Source organism: Chiroxiphia lanceolata, chromosome 3, assembly GCF_009829145.1.
Source record: "Chiroxiphia lanceolata isolate bChiLan1 chromosome 3, bChiLan1.pri, whole genome shotgun sequence".
Classification (NCBI taxonomy): Eukaryota; Metazoa; Chordata; class Aves; order Passeriformes; family Pipridae; genus Chiroxiphia; species Chiroxiphia lanceolata.
In genome coordinates, this window is record NC_045639.1 from 54,740,849 (window position 1) to 54,765,782 (window position 24,934).

General features: G+C 38.2%; 1 protein-coding gene across 9 annotated transcripts in view; it reads left to right on the plus strand.

Moving 5' to 3' along the window:
• Positions 1 to 24,934, plus strand: part of TULP4 (TUB like protein 4) — a 157,763-nt gene that overhangs the window by 94,463 nt on the left and 38,366 nt on the right. For 7 of the 9 annotated variants that reach the window (XM_032682487.1, XM_032682484.1, XM_032682485.1 and 4 more), the window contains 3 exons: positions 5,804 to 5,932; positions 6,235 to 6,396; positions 23,923 to 24,103. In XM_032682487.1, the coding sequence (XP_032538378.1) occupies positions 5,804 to 5,932; positions 6,235 to 6,396; positions 23,923 to 24,103 (472 nt within the window). Of the gene's footprint in view, positions 1 to 1,836; positions 1,915 to 4,407; positions 4,413 to 5,803; positions 5,933 to 6,234; positions 6,397 to 23,922; positions 24,104 to 24,934 lie in introns of those variants that run through there. The other 2 variants (XM_032682489.1, XM_032682492.1) reach the window with 2 other exon arrangements.

A 24,934-nucleotide genomic window follows, 5' to 3' on the forward strand; every position in this document is an offset into this window, starting at 1 on the left:
GTCCTTCTAGAGGAGAGCTCATTTTTTCATTATTTAGGCTAAAGAAACAAAAAATTTGGGATGGTGTTTTCTGTCTCCCAGAACTCATTTGCTATTCATTTACCCACTGTGTAACCTGCAGCCCCTATTATGAATTGGCAATTTTTCTCAAGAATTGTAAACACTATTATAAATTTACCATTCTTTAGCTGCAGCACAATGTTTGTTATTAATAGCAGGAGTAATAATTCCATGATGGGTATCATCCCTTGGAAAGTGACAGCTCCATATGCAAACGAAGCACTTCCACCCAGGTGTAATGTCACTGGAAACAAAAAGTCAAAGCTCTGCAGTTGTGGGAGAGATAGGGAGTGTATCATTAGAGCATGCAATATAAGACAAGGAGGATAGGAAAGATGGGTGATGCCAACTAACTGTCTACCACATCTGCTTCTTTTTTTGTCTAGGATTATTAGGAGGAAAAATATTTATGTGATGCTCTTTGCGTGATTGAATTAGTTTGAATGGAGAGAATTATCTTGACGTTGTCATGGCAAGAAATGAAGTTCGTAAGTGAAGGTGAAAGTAAGAACAATTGCAAACAGTCTGTTTGCAGCATGAGAAATTAGGAGAGAGAGAACTTAGATAACCTTTATACTAATATTTAAGACAGTTAAACATTTTGCTGAACTAAACATATACAGAACCATTTATAACCAAATATTGGTTATAAATAAAGTATAATGAGAAGGAACAGCTCATTAACTACAACCCTACTGCTTATTCTGGGCACCTGTTGTAACTTTCAAATTATATTCTAGTTATAAAAATCCACTTCAGTTAACTAACTTCAATTAGTTAACTAACAAATGTGCAAGGTTGTCACAGGTTCCTTCAAGGATTTAGTAGGGATGTGTATTAATGCACATACCCGTATTATATTTATGTAATGTGTATACACATTATATATGTATATACATATATCTGTATATCTCTGTATGATGGAGAGAGAGACCAAACTGTAGTAGCATGTAAAAGTGGCTATTGCTTTCTCTGGTTCTTGTACTTCTGTGTTTCATTTCTGTTCCCCACTGTGCACTCATCCTTTTTCTTTGATAAATATACTTAAACATTTCTTCAGCTCCATGTGGCTGTTAATAAACCATAATATGTACCAGTATGTTGCATGTACTATATGCACACATTTTTCTGTACCTGTAACCACGAGTGAAGGTCAATGTACTCACTAGGGAATTGCATAATAGGACTGCTTGATAGAGCAAATAGGTGATGCTCAGTGATTCTAGGTAGATTGTCGAGTTCCTTTTGTCAATGCTTTCTTTCAACCCATATATGTTCCTTTAAAAGCTTAAGTACTTTCCTAAAAGCACAGGATTGAAAGATGCCTTTAGATGGGCTGAGTTCTGTACTCTGCTAGTGTAGGCAATAGACTAATCTCCTTTATTACTCTGACCTAGGAACAGTTAGGCCTTCTGCTGTTGCTGCTTGGAACGTGGAATTATTTCAGCACCTTCAATAGCACTGGAAATGTAGTATGATTTATTTGGGGGAAAGGCCAGCAATTCCATATGCTCAGTGGAGTTATAATGCATCACATCCTGTGCACCCTGTAAAGATATCTACTTTACTTGTCATTTCAGAAATGCTCCTGCCACATAAAGGAATGTGGCCCTCCAGGTGTAGCAAACTGTGCTGTAGTCAAATATTGGCACCGAGTATTCTCTGCTCTATTGCTGCAATAGTCCATCTGCAAGCACATCTCCGTAGTGTGTGTGAAAATGAATGCTGGAGAAGACCTCTATCTTTAGAGCATATGCTCATTCCCCAGTAAAATGGATGGAGGATCAGAGATTTGAATAAATGAGTCACTGTGACTCACTACAGTGTATCTGTAATAAAATCTATCTAAATTTGGTAAGGAACTCTAGGAACTAATTACCCTAGTTACTTACCCATTTTATTTTTTTGTAGATGTTTGTCCCTTGCCTTTGTAGCACTTATGTACTGTATGTACATAAGTAAGATTTCAGTAATGACTGTTATATGGTATTCTAGATTAAGGACTTCTGCTCTTGGAAGATTGATTGGTATCATATTTTCTGTCATCTCTTTCAAAAACTGTAATGAAATTAGGAATAACAAGAGCTCTCAGAATGCGTTAGATTTTAGCAGGTTTGTATTGTGTTAGAAAATGTGAAAAAAATTAATAAAAGTTTCAATAGCATGTAACAAATTTAGGTTACCAAACCTGACTACAGGTTAGGAAAAGGTTAGCATGTTTACTATAAATCACATATTTGCTACTCCAAAAATTGCAGTTACTCAAAATTTCTGGTCTAAAATCTTAATAGATAGTAATATTGTTAGCAACATTAAAGTATGCCATTAGTTCTTGGGTATTGTTTCTAACACTTTTAGGATTAATTAAATTTAATTTCTGGAAATCAAGTTGGCAATTAAAACAGAGATATTGAAGATCCTGAATGCTGCACTTGTGAAACAAATTGTTCACCACGATTTCTTGTATACAAAGGAGCTCAAAGAAAACATAAGACTTTGACTCAAAAGCCCATTGAACTTGCTGGAAAGCATCCTTTTTGAGGGCATTATGTTGGCCTTCATATTGTACTTAATGTATTAGGCCAGGAATTCCTTGAAGTTTTATTCATAGGAGATCATATCCTGTATGAGAAAGCAGTTTAGAAACCGATTAACATCTGTGGTACATTTTTTCCAACAGTAGAATGAACACAATTTGCAATTCTTGTAGAATTTAAAAAACCCCATAGCCGAGCAACAAACAAAAATAAAAATAATTAGACAATATAAGAAGGCTGTGTGGACCACAGATTGTCCACAGACAACTTACTTTTGTGCACCAGCATTCTTACTCCTTTGAATACAAGATATAACTGTTCAGTCCTTCAGTACCTGTGTGAAGATGTTAAGTAGGAAGCAGAGACCATAAAGGCAGAAGTAAAAATGGGTCCTCTGTGAGTTGAAGCTGTTAGTGAAAGTAATGGTATCTTTGCATTTATGGATTAGCAATAAAATTCCTCTTTGCAGAGCGGTAATTCCAACTTATGCTTTATTTAAGTGTGCTATGAATGGGACATGTTTTCATATGCTTTACATTTTAGCCAATGTAAAAGCCAAAAGGCAATCCTTCCTTTCTTTATCTCTTCTTCAGTATGCTAAGTGTCTAAAATGAAACTGGAAATACTCAAAGCAGTTGTGGACTCAGCACCTGTAGTCAGATATTAAATGTAAATTATGGCAGCATCTTTAAAATGACCTCATAGAATGGTAGCATTTGCTCTGTGTTTGAAGGACTTGAATTTTCAAATTACAAATTTGCTTCCTTGTGAGACTGTTATCAGAAGGCATATAAAATCATTTTCTCACCTTTCTGCTTATAAAACAGTAAGTTTATTTTGGAAGTTACTAATTTGTATCTAATTGCAGTAGAGGGAGGCTATAGCTAATCTTGTTTACATTCAGACGTACCTTGAACGTTTTGTCAAGTCTAAACAAAAGACAGGGTGTACAGAATTTGAATAAAAATTTTCAAGTTTTAACAAAATTCCTACTTAAAATAGAAAAGAAACAAACTGCAACAAAGTAATTGTTGTCACTTTGCCCGTAATTCATATTACTGGTCAACTGGTATGTCTAATCTGTAAAAATGTATGCGCTTCTCAAATCTTTACCCTGTTTTGTCTGGCGATTTTAAGGTGTTAGCTAAAAATTTCAATGGCGTTATCTAAAAAATCCATGTTAGTCGAACAATTAGTTTTCTTTTTGTTCCTAAATTTTGTCTTGCAATTCATTCTGTATGATCTATGAAATATCCAATGTGAGCAGTGCCTAAGCATTTAAAGGTCTGGTTTTTTAGCAATGGTAAGTACCCTCTGCTCATTAATAGTCATCATTAGCCTTGGCAGCTCCCAGCCTTTAAAGAAAATTTTTCAGTGTTATCCTTGGGTTTTACTTCAGTTCTTTCATAATACTGTTAGGCATTGCTGGCAAGTACAGGTATGTCACTGCTGCATTTTGCCTCAGGGTGAATGAAATTTTATGGCTCTTTGCATAGGACTTATACCAAAAAGAAAACAAAATTTTGACGAATCTGTGCTATTCTTATTTAGATGGAAGGGACAGAGCAAAACCTCCAACAAAGTACATCTGCTTGCATTACTATGATGGAATATTTTGTTTATTGCCCTTCCAATAAAAGAATATTTTTAAAAGCTGTGTGTGATATAGTCCATCTAGGGGCATGGTATAATCTGCCTGACTGGAAATGGTACTGGTGACTTGGAGTGCAGCTGCAAGGTTATAGTCAAGTAGAAGCAAGTGTTTTTCTGCAAAATCTCAAATGGGATTCTTCTAAGCTGCATAACAACAGCGAGGTAGTTTGTCATACTTGCTTCTCCTCATAATTTTTGCATATGAACAAAGAAATGCTTTTCTTGTGGTTATTTAACCGTTCAAGGGTTGATGCTTTGGGCTGGTGAGCTTCCCTGATAGGCATGTTCTGAAGTTCTGACCCTCTGAATAAGTGTAGCACTCACTAAATAAGTGTAAGATCATCCTTCAGCTGTCAAGTTTAGGTTTTAGGTATATATGTGTATTTATATCCTAATTCTGAAAGCAACTGCTAATTTTGTTGTGAAGCATAAAGAGTCTCTCTACTTAGAGCTTATCTTAGGGCTGGAATCTTTAGGAAGATCAGTCCCTCTCTGTAAACAGCAAAATATATTTCAGGAAAACTTGCCCGTCTCTTTTAGATGATTAATTATCTATATAGTTTTATGAAAAAGTGTCATTAGAGCTGGATGCTTAGTAAGTAGTTAAAATGACACTACTGATTGAGTATTTAATATATGTTTACTTCATTTGCATACACTGTGTCTCAGTAAAATAGCTGGGGGGGAATTTACTTGTGTATGAGTGTAAGCATCCCATATATATCAACATATTTTTGAAATACAACTAATTTTGGGAAAAAAGTTTTTAAGAAAAAGTCACTAGCAGAAGGTAAATGGTTTTACTGCTAATTTTGCTTCAAGCACTGGGATGACATGCTTTTTTCTGTTTTATACTGAAGTCTCAAGAGATAGTGTATTTGTTAAATTGATATTAATTAAAAATGAGAGAGAAATTTGGTAGGTTTAGACTTCATTAGATTCTTCAGAAAAGCACAGATAGCTCTAATGTGGAGAGAAGAGCCTAAAGCTGTTTTGTATTCCTTCTTCATGCAGTACCAAAGCAACTTTCCTATGAAATTTCTATTTTTTAATAATATGGGACTTTTGGGGGGTTTTTTGAATATGAGTAGTCAATAGGAGTATTTAAATTCACTCTCTGATACCGGTGCATGCAACTTCATTTGAAGTCACCAAGAAGTGATGATTTGACGTAGAGTCTGACAGTCTCTGAGATTACAGTGGGGGGAATAATTTGAAGGACTGTTGGATGGTCTGTGCAGAGCCTCCTGTTTGCTGCTTCTGTAATGGAGTACTGCGTTCCAGTGTACAGTATGATTTTATTGGAAGCGTGCGGTGCCTTCCAAAAAGGTCTGACGATGAGAGATTGTGTGTTTCCTGACAACCATGAAAAAACAATTCCAGCTGTTCTTGAGAGACGCCTAATGCTGTGCTGAAAATTGCTATTTTGTACATCTTTAGGATGTAAATGCGATGATGTTTATTTGGCAGTATTGTTTAACCAGTTCTTGTTAAATAGCTGTTAGCACAACATGCAGTTTTGGTAATGCTGTATTTGTTTGCAATCTTTTAAGGTTGTGCTGGTGAGATGGAACGAACCATTCCAGAAATTAGCAACCTGTGATGCAGATGGAGGAATATTTGTTTGGATACAATACGAAGGCAGATGGTCTGTGGAGCTTGTGAATGATCGTGGGGCACAGGTTGGTATGCATGTTTTCTCTGCAGTTGAGAGTGATCACATCCTGAGAGGCAAAATGAAGAGGACAATCAATGGTGCTTTATACCTTTCAAAAAGCACAGGAGAAAATGAAACATTTCTTTGTTGAAGAGAACATGCAAGAATTGTCACAAAAGCACAGTTGCTTTCTCTAATAGGCATGACAGTGCTACAGCTGGGTTAATAGGTGCCCTGTCTCGTTCTGTGCAGTGTTGCCTTTTATTAAAACAACAAAATATTCCTACATGGCCCATATATCTATTTTCTTGTCTTTGATATGTCAAGGTAAGCGACTTTACATGGAGCCATGATGGGACTCAAGCACTTATCTCCTATAGAGATGGATTTGTGCTGGTCGGTTCAGTCAGTGGACAAAGACACTGGTCTTCAGAAATAAACTTGGAGAGTCAGATCACCTGTGGAATATGGACTCCAGATGACCAACAGGTAATGAATGGGGCATTTAGAGGGGTCAATTGGGTTGCACTGATATGTTATAGACTACACCTTTTAAAAAGTTGTTAAGTAAAATGGTCACTTGGTAAGATCAGTTTCCCTCGAAATTGCTGCTCCCGCTGATAAAGAAAATGTAATTCATCCTGTTGTTCTCATTAGGCAAATATGATAATGTACCAAGTTACCTATCATCACTTTTCACTCTGATTCACACACAGTCTTATTCAGTTGTTTGATACAGGAATCTGTAATTGTACCTTTAATTTGTCGGTACAGCTGTCTTGAAAATGCATTTGAGCGGAGGTACAGCCTGGACTATTAAACGTCTGACTGGTCATTTTTGTGTAGATCTGTCCAGTCTGCACTTGCAGCAAAAGCAATTCCAGCTGCAGATATAGTTATGTTTTGCCTTCATATAAGCGAATGGACCCAATTACTTGAGTGTCGAAGAGATGCCTCAACATTATGCAAACAACATAATTTAAAAGAAGGCCATTTTTCCAACCATTGAGTTCAGATCTTGCTAAACGTTGAAAAAGGCAGTTTAAAAAAATCGTCTTTACTATTTTCTAAAGAATTATATGATATTGGACACATCACCATTTATAGCGTGGCTTGAGCTGGGCCACTGGTTTCATCTGCAGAATTTACAATGGCACCTCGCCATTTACTACTGAGCTTACTGGATTGTCTTCCCCTCCACATGCTTGCTGTCGTTATGGCTGTGTATGTGTGTATAACACAGTGCTGAAAGAAATGATGGGCATAGAATAGTGCAAAGAGTAACTCTATTGTGGTCACAGCTGGATTGTTTTCCTCCTTTCATTTTACACCTCCATGAAAAGATGCTGGTTCAAGACTCAAGGTACCACTAAATTTAGAATACTATAAATTTATCCAAGATAGAGTTATTTTGGGAATTTCTAGTAGAATATAATAGCACTAATAATATGCATTTCTGCAGCAGCATCTAATAATTTTAGAGGGCTCTGCAAAGAATAATGAATTAATTATTGCAACATTGCTTTTTAAAGCCAGTGTGTCTGTCTCTTTTTGAATCTGGGGAAATGTAAATCTTAACAATGAATAATTTACTTGAGATCAAGAGGAAGAGACAAGCAGCAGAAGTAGACCTAATAGCTCTCAGTCCTGTGTTTTGAGTGTGAGGCTACCCCATTTGTGTGATGCTCTGTTATTGCTGCTGTATTTGGAAATATCTTCATTTGAGTGTTTAATTTGGAGTGGCTGACTGCCTTTAATTCAATTTAGCCAATATGTTTGTACTTTCTAATCTGGATGCTCCATAAGTGGTTATTCCAGGAAACAAACACTTGTTTAGCATCCAGATAAATGCTTTCGAACATAGTGGCTAATTTCAGCTATGTGAAAATCACTTGCTTGACTTATAGACTATACTGCTGACAAACTCACTGAAATAGAGACCCAAACCAGCCACAAGCTTGATATTGCTCTGCACAGTTCTCCTAACTATGTGGTTTGCAGGGGTTTTCATGTTAAGTGATGATGGATCTTTTTACTGTTCTCCAGAGCTGGTGGAAAGAAGTGATCTTCTAAAATATATTTAGATATATTTGTCTCTGGAGGCACAAAGAGATATGAATCACAGAGGTACTAGGCAAGAGACTATGCTCAGTTCAAACTAAAAATAGCAAACTAGAGGGAAGGACATTGCATCTATTACACACAAATAAGTGCGTATGGAAATGAATACCCTTACTAGCTTATTTCTTTAACTAATTTCTCTCCTGATTTGTATCTGTGCAAATGAGAACAAAATACCACTCTGGTCTAGAATAGCTCCAGCATCTTCCCTATTGCTTAATGTAGTCTATTCGTCAGTAGAGTGAGTGAAAGATAAATGTCAACATTTAAATTTATATTTTCCTATTGTTCTTTTTGTCACCGCTCTGGTGCCGTGAAGGTTGCTATTGAATGTGTTCTTGGAAAACATGACACTCCAGGGTCCCATGAGTTTAACACAATTATCTTTGAAAGTTAAATTTCCAAGGGGATTGTATTGTTCAGTATCAATTTTCCATTGTCATGATAAAAAATTGCTTAATATAGTATGTCTGTTCACCTCACCCTTCAGTTCTCTTAACTTTCTCCTTCACTCCCTTCTGCACGCATCCTCCTCTTTTCTGCTATCTCCTTTTCTCCTGTCTGTCTATTCAGCACCAGCAGACTGTCATCTCTGTCACTCCTCACTACAGCTCTGTGGCAGCTCTACAAGAGGAGGATAATTTCCTATCACCATCTTAATTTCCTACCACCATCCTTCTGCTGGAGGCAAGAAATGATTGGATACTGCAGTATTGCCAACCGTTGTCTTGTTTGACAGAGTGTGTGTGGCCTCTGGGTTTGTGTCCTTGGTGTTGACACAGGCTTGAAGAAAAGCACCTGTGAGGTAGTGGCTAATGTCACCCATAGATGAAACTCCACAGTTAATGCTTTCTCAAGTCTTTTGAAAGCACAGAGATAGAATGAGAGCAATAGAGGTGACCAGGATGAAGTACAGTCCTGCTGAAATTGATATGATTGTATCTTTTAACTTATATGTTACGTACTCTGCCCTGATTAAGTTACTGGCTGATTTTATTAATACTAGATGAAACTGTTCTGCGTTTCCTTTTAGGAAGAGAATGGTATCCTTGTGACTCTGGTTTTTTCAGGATTTCTCCTTGTCTTTTGGGGACAAACTTACTGTGAGTCATATGGATGACTGCAGTGCTTTTTCTCAGCATCGTATGTCTCAGATGAACTTCTCATTAAGGTCATCAGCAGATTTCTGCTGTGGTTCACACCCAGATCTTGAGTCTGGACTTTGAGCTATGGCCTTTTTCAACTAATTCAGTACATAGACCTTTTGATTGTGATTCTGCGTGTTTATTGTAGAGGACTAGAAGTTAGTTTTCTCACTTCATTGTATGTCTGTAGTCCTGCTTATTTAGGCATTTTCTCCTGTACATTATAGCTAGAGCAGACATCTGGACAAGGCAAAACCCAGCTGGCCTTTTGGGGATATGCAAAAGGAAGACTTTACAAGCCTGGGTCATCTGTTCTCAAGCAGAGTGCCATGCTTGGATTAAACTTGGATGGATAGAATTACTTAGGAGTGAGACCTTCTTTTCACTGTTTTTAAGGGCTACAAGAGACTGTAGGAGTCATGTGGAATATTTTTCTGGTGAGAAGGCTCACCTAGGATCATGTAAGGATGGAAAGTATATTTTAAATGAAAAGTAAATTTGAAATATCAGAAAATGCTCTACCCTGTGTTGAGACAGTTCTGTGGTGTCATGCCACACTTGTTTTGCGAAGAGGGAGTGTACATACTAAGCAGATTGAATGACTTCTAAGTGAGAAAAACATGACTTTTGTCTAGTCAAAGGGTTTATTGATAATTATAGAAGCAATGTCAGTAAGTAATTGAGGATTTTTCCTAAGCCCACAAGTTATATGAAACATCTTTCCAGCGCTTCATCTCCCTTCCTTTGTGTTTACTCAGCTCCTAGTGACATTTTTTAATCTATCAACTTCTGCCGCCTTTGGGACACATTGTCCCTCTCCTCACAGATTTTACCCATTAAAAAAATTATCTCTCTTCATGATGGAAAAAGACACAGTGTCAGAGAACTAAGAACTGTAGAAAGGTCTAATTATCATTTTGCTTATAGCAATGTAATGTAACTGCTTGGACTTCCCTGGGGTTGTTTCTGTTGCTGTTTCTGTGTGTGAGAAGGGAACCAGAAGGAAATCACTCTCCAATAGAGGAAGGCTGTGATGAAAATTAATATATTTTAATTCATGGTTATCCCAAGAGGTGCTAGTAATCCATATTTATTCCTTGCATCTCTGCTAGTATAAATTATTAGACTTTTCCAACAGCTGTGAGTGCCTATTTCTATTTCTCCCCCCTTCCCTTTTCCAGCTGAAAGCTTTAATTTGTGGAAATCTGGGGACTGGCCAGTATTTGCTGTGGCTAGGATGTGACAGACTACAGGTATGTGTGAACTTTGTCAACTTTTCCTCCTGTTTTCTTTGAAAACAGGTATACAAGCAGTTAGCTAATTTGATTTGCATCCTGCTGGGTACACTGTTGTATGTGACCCCATTGCAATGCAACATGCATTAGTGCTAAGAACGTGTAAGTACAGGCCTCAAGATTCAGCCGCTTCTGTTTCTAGTCAGACAAAATTATGCTCTTGGTGAAACAGAAAAACAGCACTGCGTTAGGAACAGATACCCTGTGCACTGAAGGGTCTTACAATGCACTGGAAGCAAACAATGAGACCAGTAGTAGATGAACAGCTTTGTCTCAAAACGCAGGATGTGGGAGCTCTGTACGTTGTTTTTTAAAAAAACTCTTGTAGCTTGCAGTAGCTGTGCAGGAAGGCAGTTTCTATGCTGGTACTCCTGCTCCCAGTGCTCGCCATCTCTATTCCCATGGCAACAACAGACGCTTCAGCATCCTTTTCGGTGACAAGCAGGAGGCAGGGGCAAGCTTCACCTCCTTCCCCTCGCCTGCAGAAGGGGATGCTTGTTATTTCTGGGTCCAGCAGTGTAGCTGGGTGGGGTCTGTATGCTAGTACAGCTATTGGTGCCCTACGTGTCCCTAAATAGTATCAGTGCTGTGCTGTGCCAAGAGGCTGCCATGAGGTAGCCACAGTTCTCACAGGAGGTAGGAACTGATTAACGAGAAGCGCTGTCAAATGATTGCTGGTGGCACTGGGTATTTCATAAGCTTGTCTCTCAGGCTTCTTGATTTTGGTATGACTTTAGTCCCTGACAGGAATTTATCTAAGTCCACTTTAGTAGAGTCTGCTTTTGGACCTCCCATTTTCATCTGTGAACTTGCATTTGCTACCAACTTTTCAGAGAAATGTTGTTCTGAACAGCTCCTAAGCTGGGAGGAGGGGTAGCAGCCTTACCTAGCTTGCAGAACACAGCTTACAACTAAGGACTTTGTAAGTGTTTGAAAATATTGTATCTGTTTGGGCCCTGCTGTCATCATCTCACCTATGTTTACTTTTGCCTACAGCTCTGGAATGAGGAGTTTGTACACCCTACTTCTTTGATTTTATTTAGATGCTGTAGCACATATCTTATTCAGACAGTCCTTGCTATTGTGGTAGTCACACTGATCAAGTTTAATTATTCTCAGACATCTAGCTGTGTGGAAAAAAATCTTGAAGACACCTTTTAATGAGTTGACAGAATGATGAAAGGGAGCTACAAACAGGCAGCTGGGGCCATACAGGGAAGGTAGCTGTTTACCTTAATTATTATGAATGAAGAGAAGGAAGGACAAAATGAAAAAGGTTACAACCTGTACAATTTGAAAGTGTAAGCAATTATTTTGGTCTTTATTAGAATATTTCTTGTCCCTATTAAGGATTTTTACTGGTTCACATAATTGAGCCTTTAGTATGGCCAGTCTTCGCGAACGAAGATTTGGGAAAGGTCTTTACCCTTCGAGCCTGCGCAGTGGATTTTTTAGGTGAGACACAGTGTGCGCTGAGCTGAGCCCACCCTTTAATCCTAAGGTTCATCTGCTGGGGCCGAGTGAGCTTGGACAGTGGCAGTGAGGTCCTCAGGATGTAGGTTTGTTTAGAGTGACCTTCTCTCAGATGGATGGCCTTACAGGGCTGACGAGCTCCATCTGCCCGGAGGACTTCCCTGACCGGGAAGCCTTTAAAATTGAGCCTTTAAAATGCTGGGGAATAACTATATTTTTGTGTTTTAACATACAAAGATATATCTTTTCTCCCATCAGTTCTGGATGTAGAGACTATCAAATGACCCCACATACATGTTTACAATGACTAGAGCCGCTCAGAATTGCACCATAAGATACAGACTTTGACGAAGAACTGAAAGTCTTATTTTCATTGATGGATGAATTACTCAGATTACTGGGGAAAATGGCTAGAGGCTTTTTATAGCATTGAAGTGTCATTAATTAGGTAGGCAGTTTATTCAAGCCACAAGGACTGCAGACAATGGTTAAATCATGTATAAAGATTTTTGCTTTGCATGCTGCATAATTGAGCAGCAGCATTAAAGTGTAAAAAGAAGAAAATGCAGGGGAAGGCAAGTTCAGTTGTCTTTCAAGATAAATCTGTTTGGTAAATAAAACAAACAGATAAACAAAACCTACCACAGCTTAACTGTCTTTAATATTTTGGGCTGGTTTTAGAAGCATTTCAAACCTTTGTGGCAAGCTTGCTATTAAAATTAATGATTTCTGCTTACTTGTGCTAAGGGGCCTATGAATGTTTACTATACTACTGCAGCCTTTCATAGACAAAATATGTGGGGGTTTTATCTATACTTAAAAGGTTTAAATGTTTTTGGGGAGACTTTGTATTCTTGTTTTATGTATTTATACATGCTTGAATTCAGTAACGCTTTGGTTTTGCTCTTTGCTTGGGGACTTGATTTTTATGATGGTACATAATAGCGACAGATTTTGTGTGAAAAAGTAATGTGAATTTTAAGTGCTGTTTTGCCTTTCTTTCTCCCATCTCTTTTTATTATGTTGTTTTCAAGCTGCATTATGCAGCTGTTTCCTAAATTATGGATTCCTCTTTTCTTCCCTGCTTTTTTCTGCTATCAGTGCATAGTTGTATTAGCATTGTCTTTCCTTTGCGTTTTTGTCTCAGAGTAGGTTTGCGTGCATCATTCTGCTGAGAATACAGCTTCCAAAAAGAAGGAAGGAGAAGAGTTAGATAGCTTGGTGCACTGTACCTTTTTTTAGTTGCACTCTCCTTTTCTCACTGCAGTGAGCAGCTACACTGCAAATTTCGGTACTCAGATGAGGACTTTATAGGGTTTGCCTTGAGTTTTGGTGAGGGTAGACAACAAGGTTGTTCTCTTTGGAGCCTCCAGAGCTCATCTACAGTTTCAGGAGCTGTGGCATCTCTCTGGAGTTTATTCCAGACGAGATTTTTCCTGCCAGAAACCCTAGCCTGTACTGCACAGTTATTGAGTGGGTAATTGAAGGAACAGAGCAATAAGGTGATGCTTCAGCGTGCTTTCTTCTTCCCACTCACTTCATCTGTGCCTTGCCTAATCTTTCCCTTGATGCTCTTCATCCAGCCTGTGGAGGCAAGGCACTGAGAGAGCTAACAAGATGGTGCTGTTTGTTCTAGTCATGAGGGCTGTAACATGGGGGATGTTTATGGGCTGATGGCATCATGGCTCATGTTTTCTCAGTAACTCCTGCAGTGTTTCATGTCAACACTGTTTCAGATGAGTCTTGCAAGGAAATTTTCCCCCTAATGACTCTGCCTGAAAGGAGTAATACAACTGTTTTAATGTTTTGCTCATCGTTGTAGACAGGGTGTTTGATGTTTGTTACTGCAAAAAGCGATTGGCTGAATGGATTTCTACATCCCTTTGGATGCACAGTGTCCTAGGCTGTACAGATCACCCTTAACAGTGTACCTTGGAAATATTTCCCTATGACACTCAGGTCACAATATTGCTATTTTAGTTGACTGGAATCTGGAGTGTGTTAAGCTCTGCACATTCTACCATGTCGATGGCAGTGACAAACTAGAGATGGAGGGAGAGCTGAAGACTTGTTGTGCTATTCAGTTAATGTGTCCACTTAGCTTTTTTCTACCCAGTGCTGTTTTACATTTTTGAAGCATCAGTGTTTGAGTCAGCAAAGTAAAGATGAGCACAAATAGAAACACAACCAGTCAATGTGTGGGAAGCATCAGGAAGAAAGAAGTTGTTTGCCTCTCCTCTCACCTTGCTGGCACTTGTACAGAAAGATTTTGCTTATATAGCCTGAAGTCTTCAGTTCTTTAGGACAGGGAGTGCTTACTTGAACTTGTCTTTTTCAAAAGCTCTGTGCTATGCTCAGCTGTGGGGCAAATAGTAAGAATGAGGTTTTGCAGCAGACCTCTACAAGGGAGCAGCATATACCTATGCTGCTTTTTAGTCACTGCAGGGAAAAAATGAAACCTTCTATGGGAAGGTGCTCTCTTTCTAAGGAGAAGTCATATGTAAGGTAGGAAAATTGCTGTGTTTAGATTTTGAACTGGTCAGAAGAGGGCATGTGAGTGAAAGTGGAATTCTTACAGAGGAAAAACTCTCCAAACTGTCAAGGTTTTACAGCATTTTTCAGAAACAGTCCATTATTCCATTGCCAAAGCCAGTTGGCTGAGAATGCTTCTGCCCCAGGATCCCTTTGGTTTATCCAGAGCTTTGTGCTCTTTTCAGTTCAAAAGAAATGTAGCTGGCAGCATGGTTGATGTGAACTTTATCATCACTTATCCATCAATTTTTTAGAAGTTAATAAGAAGACCAGGAGCCAAATGGGGTCTTGAACTTGGGTCAGATGTCTTCAAGCCTGTGAATAGTCTGAAACATTGGTGCAGGAAAGGAGGATTAGAGTGACTGAATCTGGAGGAAGATATTTGCAGATTTTTGCACTAGGTGTTGTCTGGGAGAGAAAGGCCAAGTTTCATAGTAAATGGGAGATGAAAGGTGTTATTTTTGGAAGGTGATATCATGTAGTCTTTCCATCGATTTGACAGAAAAAGATAGTATGCCAGTGGGAAGTGGGAGCAGCATCTCTTTATTCTCTAAAACCTTTCCTATCAATGTTTCATCCTGCATGGATTCAACTGGAGCTCTCTGCTTTGTCCAGGAGCCAGTTTCTTGTCAATGTTCAGACATTGAGGGATTGTTGGTGACTGCATCAACAGAAAAGAGATTAATCCTTCCCTGCTTTCCTTGGTTTTAGAAGAATAGTCATTCTTCTTCAGTGCCTCGTTCAGTAACAGTTTATTACTCAGCCTGATTCCGTGTTGACTCAGTTACACTTGACCTCAGCCATTCAATGTATTTCCTGACCATGCCGAGTTGCTGCTCTCTGCCAGCACCTTAGATCTAGAAGGAGAGTGCAGAAGTTAAGGGACTAACTTCCAGAGGCTTCTTGATTTTATATGATAAAATTCAAAACAACAAGGACATTGCTTCTAAACTGCTTTGTATTGTGTTTTTACTGGTCAAGAGTGCCATCCTTTTTTCTAAGTAATACCATTTTCAATTATGACAAAAAAACCCACAAAACCCCAGCAGAAGCTCTCAGACTTCTAAAGCTCTGAAGGAGATTTTGGCTTCAGCAGTCAACATATCTTTCAGGAAATAACTAAAACCTGGCTTGGAAATAATGCGGGAAGCTACGAAGATTATCAGTTGACTTCTTTGCCTGATTGAGTAGTTGTTGGTAAAACTAATTGCGTTTTCCCACCAAATGTTGTTTTTGTTGCTATATATAATCGGATATATATGAAAAATGTGTGTTTTCATAGTCGTGTGTGCACTTTCCTTTCAGAGTTTAGTTAGAAATCAGAAAACAGTGCTAGCAGACTACTTCTGCTGTGGGAGCTCAGTGGCCCGAGCTCAGAGTCCTGTCTGAGTAAATTGCCACAGAAGATGTTCTGTAGAAGGTGTTCAGCTGTTGGTTTTTTGTTCATTTTGCATGCTACTTCAAATGTGATTTGAAACACAACACACCTTTGAAAAAAGTACAAATCTTGTCCACATCTTAAGTAAACTAAGGCATATTGTTAATACAGTGAAGGACAACTCTTTTCAATTAAAAATGTAATTGCAGTAGGATGCTTCCTTGAAAAATATCTCAAGAGTCAATAAAGAATACAGAAATGTGTATTCCTAGAATACACAGGTCAGAATTGGTCCAGATATAATTACAGAGACATATAATAATCAGTTGTTCTGTGATTTGCCAGAATGCTTTCAAATAACATTATCTCTGCCTGGACAATTGCTTCTATCCCCACACGTCCACAGTAGTTATATGACTTGAGATCCTGGTTTTAAGAATACTTACATTTTTGACTCCTGAACTGGCATTCAAGGCTGTATCTCGTTTACAGTCATTCAGCTATGTTATACTATTTTAGAGAGAAATAAAGCCAGTGCAGTTTGAATCTCCAGGTTTTAGTGTTTCTTATTTTTTAAATGGATTTGTCACCAAGATCTCCAGTGGATTTACTTTGTTTTCTCATTTTGTAATAGGGCTTTGTAATAGTTATCTACACCCTATGGACTCTGTAAAAGAGAGAATAAACAAGCCTGAAAGTAGGTAACTAAACCAGTGCTGCTTTTGAAAGCGTTAATGGCCTCAAATGAGAATTTCACTGCTATGTGTATATATGCAGTTAGCTGAATGATCCTGGATGTACCATCCATGTGTGGAGCTGGTAATTCCCCATGTCTGAGGAAACAAAAACTCTTCTCAGTTTTTTTTGGACATAAAGGCAGTCAAAGAAAACCTAGCGCTTTCCCTCTGAGCTTGTGTGTGAATTGTGGTGATGTCTCTTTTTGTGTCAGTTCAAGAAACCGCTTTACAGTGACTGAATTTTTAATGGAAATAAAAAGCATGCAGCAGGAGACCAGCTGTCTCCCTCACTCTGCTTCTTTCTTTCTCTCTGCATTTTGAGGTAAAAAAAAGGAAAGCCAAAAATATCACACTGAGGCAAAACAAACTTTCACTTTGTAATGTATTCTAAGAAGCAACTGCTGCACTGTCTCTTGCTTTGTGATGGAGAAGTGGTAAACAAGAAGAGCCCAAGGAATGGAAAATGCTAATACTATAAATGCAAAATGCGGTAACTAAGCCTTTGCAAGACCAGCATTCTTTCATTAGGCTAATGAATGAAAATAATTAAAGGCAATAATTTTCCTAGTATTTCCTATGTTACTAAGCCTACCTGCATAAATAGAAGGCTGATAAATCATTTTGTATATTAATCACTTTGTAGTTCAGTTAATTTTGAATCAGCAAAATAGATTTATCTCTATTAGTATGATGCCATTATGGTGACAACTCTGAAGGCTTTTCCTATCATAAATACTAATGTTTGTCCAGATGACTAAATCAGGGCAAACAAAACTAATTCAGCTTTCTTGAACTGCTCAGCATCTTCTGACAGTGCAAATGCAGTTGGCTTTATTAGCATTTTTGCAGAATGTAGTTTCTCTTTAGTAGTTTTTCTTTATTAGCACTTTTGCAGAATGTAGGTACAATGCCTACTTTTCCTATGGGGGGAAGTAAGGAAGGAGGCTGATGGAAAAAAAACATTAAGACAGGTTTAAATTTTGAAAAAGGGAGTGTCAGTGAAGCAGAACACTGAAGGAGGCAGCTGCAAATGCAGAGCTGTGCAGAGTAAGTTCTTAATGGCAGCATTCATACTACCTGGTTTGATGGTACCAAGGTTTCAGCAGATGTGTGTGCCAAACAGACACACACAGAGGCAGAGAGTAAAACAAAATGCTGAAAGTGCAAGGTTTGCAAATTGGGTAGGTGCAAGAGGAATTCTTCAAACTTTAGAAGTTAACCCTGGAGAATGTTAAAACCCAAAAATCTAGAGGTTTCGTGAGGTCATTTGTGATTTACTTGGTCACAAGATGCTGATGAGGTTTCTGCCTTGAGGTACTACTTCACTGTTACAGAGACTCCTAACTGAGGCTGAGGAAATTAAAAGAGAATCCTAGAACAGGGTAGTTTGAAGTGCAGCAAGTCCCTCTGTCTGACTGGTACATCCAAATATTATGAAGATCTTGAATAAGAACAATATAGCTGCTAGCAGAAATCATCTTGTCTGTGTCCTAAGTCTTGAAAGGCAACACTATTTTGCTGCAATACATTTAGAAAAGGGTTTAGGAACATTCAAGAGATGTATAAATAAGGTTTACATCTGCACCTCACAACTGGTTAAAACAGAAACTGAACATGGAATAACAAAACAACTGTAAACTTGTCTGAAAAGACCTAAGTAAGATTTTTCTTCCAGAGGGAGATCATGATTCACTAGTCTCACAGACGTCTTTGCATGTGTCAGTAAAAGTAATGTCTACAAAAAAAATAGCAGAAATTATGTATTTAGTTCTGAAAAGTCAACACATTCCAATGCAAGTAGCCCACCCCTTAGGATTTCCTGACAGAAATACTCTGCTTTGGCTTAGTCTCATAGTCTCCTTCATCCTGTGCATGAAGGATTTGGCAGGTATAGAAACCCCAGCAAATTATAACAATACATACTGTACTTACTGTGTTTGGATGGATTAGCAGGGCGGGGAGAAGAACTGACCAGGAATCAATCCATAAAGGGGAAGACTGAGGAGTCAATTTCCACTTTAAAAATGGAGACAGTGGGTTTGCCTTTATGTCATACCCTGTTTTAAATTTTCTTTATTTTAAAATACTGCTATTTAAAATGTTTACTGTTGTGGGATACCAACATTTACAGGTTAAATACAGTTTTTTGTAATACTGTAGAGCTGTAGAATGATTATTTCATGTCCAGTAAAGCTCAGTGTGCTGGAGTGTCCCAGTAAACATCTTCTAGGACATAGATCTAAGTCTTTGCTTTTCTAATGTGATCATTTGCTTTCTGGAAAAACTTTGTGTGGTCACTTTGTCCTTCCAGCTGCCAACTGTCTTATGGGAGAAGAAGATCCATAACTTGAGAAGTTGCTCAATGGAGTTATTGACAACTTAGCCGTAGCTGAGGGAAGATTAGAGCACTTGAAGTTTCATGACAGATGACATTAGTTTTCAGAACATTTCATTGTATCCAGGAATTTAAAGGCAATCTGTTCATGTACCTTGAATAGTCCTACAAGGCAAGTTGTGTCTTTATGTGGAAATTTGGGGGTTCAAACAATGAAATTGTACTAGGATGGAGTTTACTCAATTCTGTTTTGATTAGTGAAGTCTGCAAGTTGTTTTGCTTTTGTGAGTTTTCAGATTTATGTTCATTGTAAAAAGTCAGAGGGGATCTTTTAAAAATCCTAGGCCGACAGAAGTAAAGCAGATACATGTTCTTTTTACCACATTCTAGCATCACGATACTGGAACCCCTCATTTTAGAAGTGCTACCCTAGAGTAGCCTCGAGAGGCTTTGTATTTCTTCCACTAGCAATAGCAAATCCAACTTCTAATACTTCGGCTTCAGTCAAAGGCTCAGTTGTTTCCCTGATGCAGAATGACAGCCCAAGTTCTGAAAATGTATTGATCAGATTTCCTGGGAGTTTTGTTTAACCAGCAACATTAGAAACCTTTACTGTTAGTACTAAATGTCATGAAGAGAGGCATCTTGTTTTATCAATATCTTTCTGTAACAGTATTGAGTGTTCAGTTTAAACAACCAAAACCTGAGACTGGAAACAATTTTTTCTTTTACCCCGCATATATACATCAAGTCATTTAATACATTATTGCTGGGATTGGATTATCCTTGCTTATTATAAGAGTCAAAGTGACTGCAGTTCTGGAAAGCTTCTTTGACAATGAGGACAGGCAAAGATGCAGGAATGGACCATGGCTAGGTTCTCTGCAGATTTAAGTCAGGACAGTTTCATAGGCTTAAGTCTAAAATCATAACAACTTAATTTCCTCAGGTACTGCATATAATCAGATATGGTGAGATGGCAGGATCTCCCCCTTTTCTAATGCTGGTATATTCAAATGAACATAAAGCTTGAGTATTCTTACTGTTGATGAGTTCAATTTACTCACATTAAACCAAATTAAATAGCAACAAAATGCAAAAAGAACATCAGTGTTGGAAAATTATACTTCTGTTACGAAGTGGTGGGCCTCCTGAGCTGAACCTTCAATGCACTAGGTCTTTGGCCAATCCATTGCAGCTTTGTTGATCTCTGTGCTGTCAAACCATTTTCTGCTAGTACTCTGTCTGGTCCAGATGCATCACGACAGATCTTACAGAAACAGTGACAGTTCAGCACAACAGATCCATATGTAGCAAAGTCACCAGATTCAAGTTGTTCCTCTTGAAATTAATTTTGTAGCTTCTTGGCTATTCTGATTGTCGTCTCCTCGTGAGATGAATACTTCAGAGCAGAATACCCCATCTTTTGCTTACCATATGTCTTTCAGAAATTGGTATATTTCAGACTGTTTATTGAAGAGTTTTTGATATCTTGGGGCATTTAAGGGGATTACAGTCTTGAATGATAAGTTTCATGGATGATAGCTTAAAAATCTTTAGATTAAAAATCTTTTCATTTACCAAAACTAGATTATGAAACTTATCCCAGAGACTTAAGAGGTCAGCAGACTTAAGAGAAGGGTGATTCAGATTTGTTATAATAGATAGGAATCACCCCAAGCTTGGATTTCATGGAGAACCGAGACATGTGTGTTTCAGAACTGAACCCAACTTTCAACTCTTGGTAGACTTAAAAAACTATCCTAATGCTGTTTACTGCAGTTTTTCCTTCAAAGCATGCAACATCTAGGCATTACAGGAGCCCTGCATTTGTGTGACCTTTAATCAACTACAGCTTCACTGTAGCGTGGGCTTTGTTACATTTGATATGTTTTGTAAAGACATAGTGTATTTTTGTTGTGGTACTGACTCACACTTTGAATGTATTGGGTGATTTTAGGTATTTGGTTATCAGATTATGCATATTCTACAAATGCAATTCTACAAGTGGTAATGCATGTAAAATCAGTTGAAATAATGAACAGTATGAAGGAAAGGGAAATGAGTTAAGAACAGAACAAGGGGCCAAAGAACCACTTCAAAATAAGTACTTGGGTTTGGTTTTTTTAATTACTATTATTATCATTTAGCTTTTGTAATGAAACACTGTTACATGTTCATTACCTTTTTCCAGCATTCCCTCTGACCTCCTAGGTCTGCAAATAACCAAAAAAATATTAATTTAGGCAGCTAAAATGCAACTTTTTAAATTTCTCTGTTAGATCCTTCAGGCATACCCTGTGGCTCAACCTTTTGTCTGAAGGTCAAGAGAGTTTTATTCATCTGACATGAGTAGCTTAAGTGTGGCATTTATAACTTGAGTAATGTTATGGATGATAACACCATTAGACATTTTTACAGCTTCAGCAGGAATTCAGCCAGCAGGGCTATCAGCCTGATAAATGCTTTCATCTTAAAGGTTGTATTGCTACAATAACCCCAAAATTTAGCTGTTTCTTGCAACCTACAACCTGACTAAAGAGATGAAGAATGCCCTCTGACATTTCTAGGTTGCTAAAGAGCTCTGAGGTTCCAGTGAAGAATTAAGATGCTGACACGTAGCTGTTCTGATCTGAATTGGAAATTACTGAGGACTTCATAATTTTGAATGATTTGGGGGCATAGCTACTCAAAAGAATTAGCTTTAGATTGAGATGGGACTGAACTCTGGGTGATGAGTGCAAGCATTCGTACCCAATTATAAAATGATCCTACAGGATTTTAGGAAGCACAAAAATTGCTACTATTGTCAGAAACAATAGAGAGTTTCACCTCCTCTGTCTAGGTATTTGCAGTTATAAAACTTCTAGGAAACTGGTAACAAACTAATCTATAGAGTAGATTGAAAGTGGTGTGAAAAGCTAGTAGGATTTTGACTTTGTAGAAGTTTATTTTGTAGAGATCTGAAGGAGAGTGGCTGTGTTTTGAAAGTAAATAGTGAAAGTGGCTGTGCACTGATTATACACGTGAAAACAGTTGAAATAATGAACAGTGTGAAAGGAGATGAGATGATACAAGTGAAAGAAGAATAAAGAATCATGAGAGAAGGTGGTGTGAGATGAACAAAGCTGGAGTTCTTGCTTTTATATCTAAGAATAGTAATCTGAGGCTTGTAGCAAACTTTAGCTGCTGTTTTAACCCAGCAACTATTTAACACAAAAGTATTCATAACATGTAATGATTATAGTTAAGGCAGCCAGATACTGATTTTTTCAATACTTTTCATAATGTGAAACAACTCCATTGTTTTTCTTAAGATTTCAATGACTTCACTGGAGTTCTTTTGTTAAATTGCCATTCTAGTTTACAACCTTCATTGATCATTATATTGATCATTGAAGAAATTTTAGTACCTGTTTTTTATTGACTAAGACTTGAGAAGCCACACTCACTTTCTGAAACATCCAAAAGTGCAACCATGACAATTGCTTCCTAGGAGAATACTGTTGTATAAGTCTGATACAATATACTCTTTGAATGCTGCAAGTCTGACACTACACCTCACAAGGAAGATGGAAAAGAAGACCTCTGACAGCAGAGGACAGCAAGGGTGATTGCAGTCTTTGAACAACAACTGTACCGGGAGATCCTAAGTAGGCTATGATTCTTCAGCTTGGAAAAGAGATGACTAGAAGATTAGATAATAGAGGTCTGTAAAATTGTGACTGATGTTGAGAATGTAAGTAGGGAACAATTATTCTGTATTTCTTTTAGTATTAAGAGCTAAAGGTTAGCAACTGAAATTATCAATTATCAAAGAAGAGGGAATATTTTTTGCAGAAAGCTACATGTGTGTGTAGGGGAGATGCCTGCTCAGTGCATCCTGTTCTTTTACTCTTCACCAAACAACCACTCTTAAAGGTAAGATACAAGGCTAGGTGAATTTTTGATCTGAGCATATAATTGTTAGTAACTTAAATTTACAAGTTTTGGAAGTAGGTGGCAGACTGAAGAGCAAGTATAAGATTGGCCTTCCTTTTAGCTGCATTTTTAATGCTGGCCAGATTTCAAATTGATGAGTGCCTTTAAACTTGCTTTAAAATGTATTCGCCTCTTACGGAATTACATGATAGCAGCAATGGCCTTGGCTAATGCATTTATAGTTTTAAGATTTATTCATCCTTATTTCCTGATGGTTTTCTAAAATTCATCAAATATGTAGGATCTTAACTTGCTTGAAGCCTTAAAACAGAAAATGCTTATAAAAAAAGAAATTGCAGGTTCCAGTCAGATTGACCTCAGTCTGTGCACAATGGCTATGGAGTTGTTTAGGGGCAAGAAAAAAACTCGGGTTATCCATTTTGTTTTTGAAATGGTCGGTGGAAGCTCTTCTTCATCTTCCTGAATGTGTAGCACATTGCCTTCCTCTTGGACTGATCATACTGCATTTGCCTCTGTTTTGCCACCTGCTCTCAGCTTGTCAACTGAATAACCTGTCTTTCTCTATTCAGCTTTCTATTTCTTACATACAAGCTGTTTGAAATCTCTGCAAAGACCTCACTTTTGTCAGCAGTGCCTTTTCTTTTGATACTGTTATGACTGATGCATACCTCGGTTTGTGCCACCAATTTTGGATGTTTCTGTATAATCCAAGAATACTGCAGAGTCTGTGGTAGCCCTTCTACCTGCTCGCTTTAGTTGTAGTAATGGCCAAGTTCAAATAAAATGTAATGTCTCATATTAAAGTGAACAAAATGCACCCACCACAAGACATTACTTGCTCACAGATTTTTATGATCTTAGCTCTAGACTCTGCTGCTTTAACTTCATTCTTTACAAAGATCTTTTGTTGCAATGTCCTATTCTGGCACCATTTCACATCCCTGACTGCTTTGCTTTCAATTAATTTCCAGCATAGCTAGTTAACTACAAGATGCATTTGAAGGAGGGTACAGTGGCTGACATTTGGCAAGACTAAGGCCTGTTCTGTTATTTCCAGGTCCTGTTTGGCACTGCTGATGGACAGGTTATCGTCATGGACTGTCATGGCCGAATGCTGGCCCATGTGCTCCTTCATGAGTCAGATGGCATCCTCAACATGTCCTGGAACTACCCCAGCTTCCTGGTGGAGGACAGCAGCGAGAGCGACACGGACTCCGATGACTATTCCCCACCACAAGGTAGTGTTATGTGCATGTCCTTCTGCTTCAGCTTTGCAAGTGCTCATGAAGACATCTCAAATACAGGGAGTTCTCATGCTGTTCAAAAACAGCAGGATGGGCACAGTTTCAAGCTCTGGTAGAGCAGAGAGTTGGTATGGGAGAGTGGGTTTGTTCCCAGCTCTGCCACCAGCCTTGCTGCAGATCGTACCTCGTCTGTGCTGCTCTGCCTCTGCACAAATGAGATAACAGCACAGAGCTCAAAGTTTTCAGTGAGGGTGAGTGAAAAACACTAGATAGGGACATGTCAGGTTTCACTGATAAGCAGGTATGAGGTATTGCAATGGTTCGTATGTATGCAGGTAGTCAGAGTGCAGTCACAGAAGTTAATGTGTTACTATATAGGTTCATGTGAAAAGACACCAGTACTAGACATAGTGTAAAGTACTGTATATGTAATTTTATCTCTGTTTTGTAGGATTTCTATAAGGCTCATTATTTCAGTCCCATCCCTGATAGTCCTGACATAAAGAGTTCAATAAGTACTATAGAAGGCTCGAAAATGAAGATATTTCCTGCAATTATGTGCAGCAGAAGCAGGATGACTAAAACTGTCTAGAGTTACTAATTCACATGCTTCAGAGCAGATTGCCAGTTTGAGGGTCAGGAAGAAATCCTTCCCACTCCTGAAGTCTCAATACAACTCATTTGGTGAAATGCTTTGGTTTTAAACTCTAAAAATCATCAGTAGCAAAAACATATGAGGCCTAGGTGTCCATGCACAGTCAGTCCCATTCTTCTTATTTAAGTAATACTAATACTTCCTATTGATGTGGTTGATTAGTTTATAAT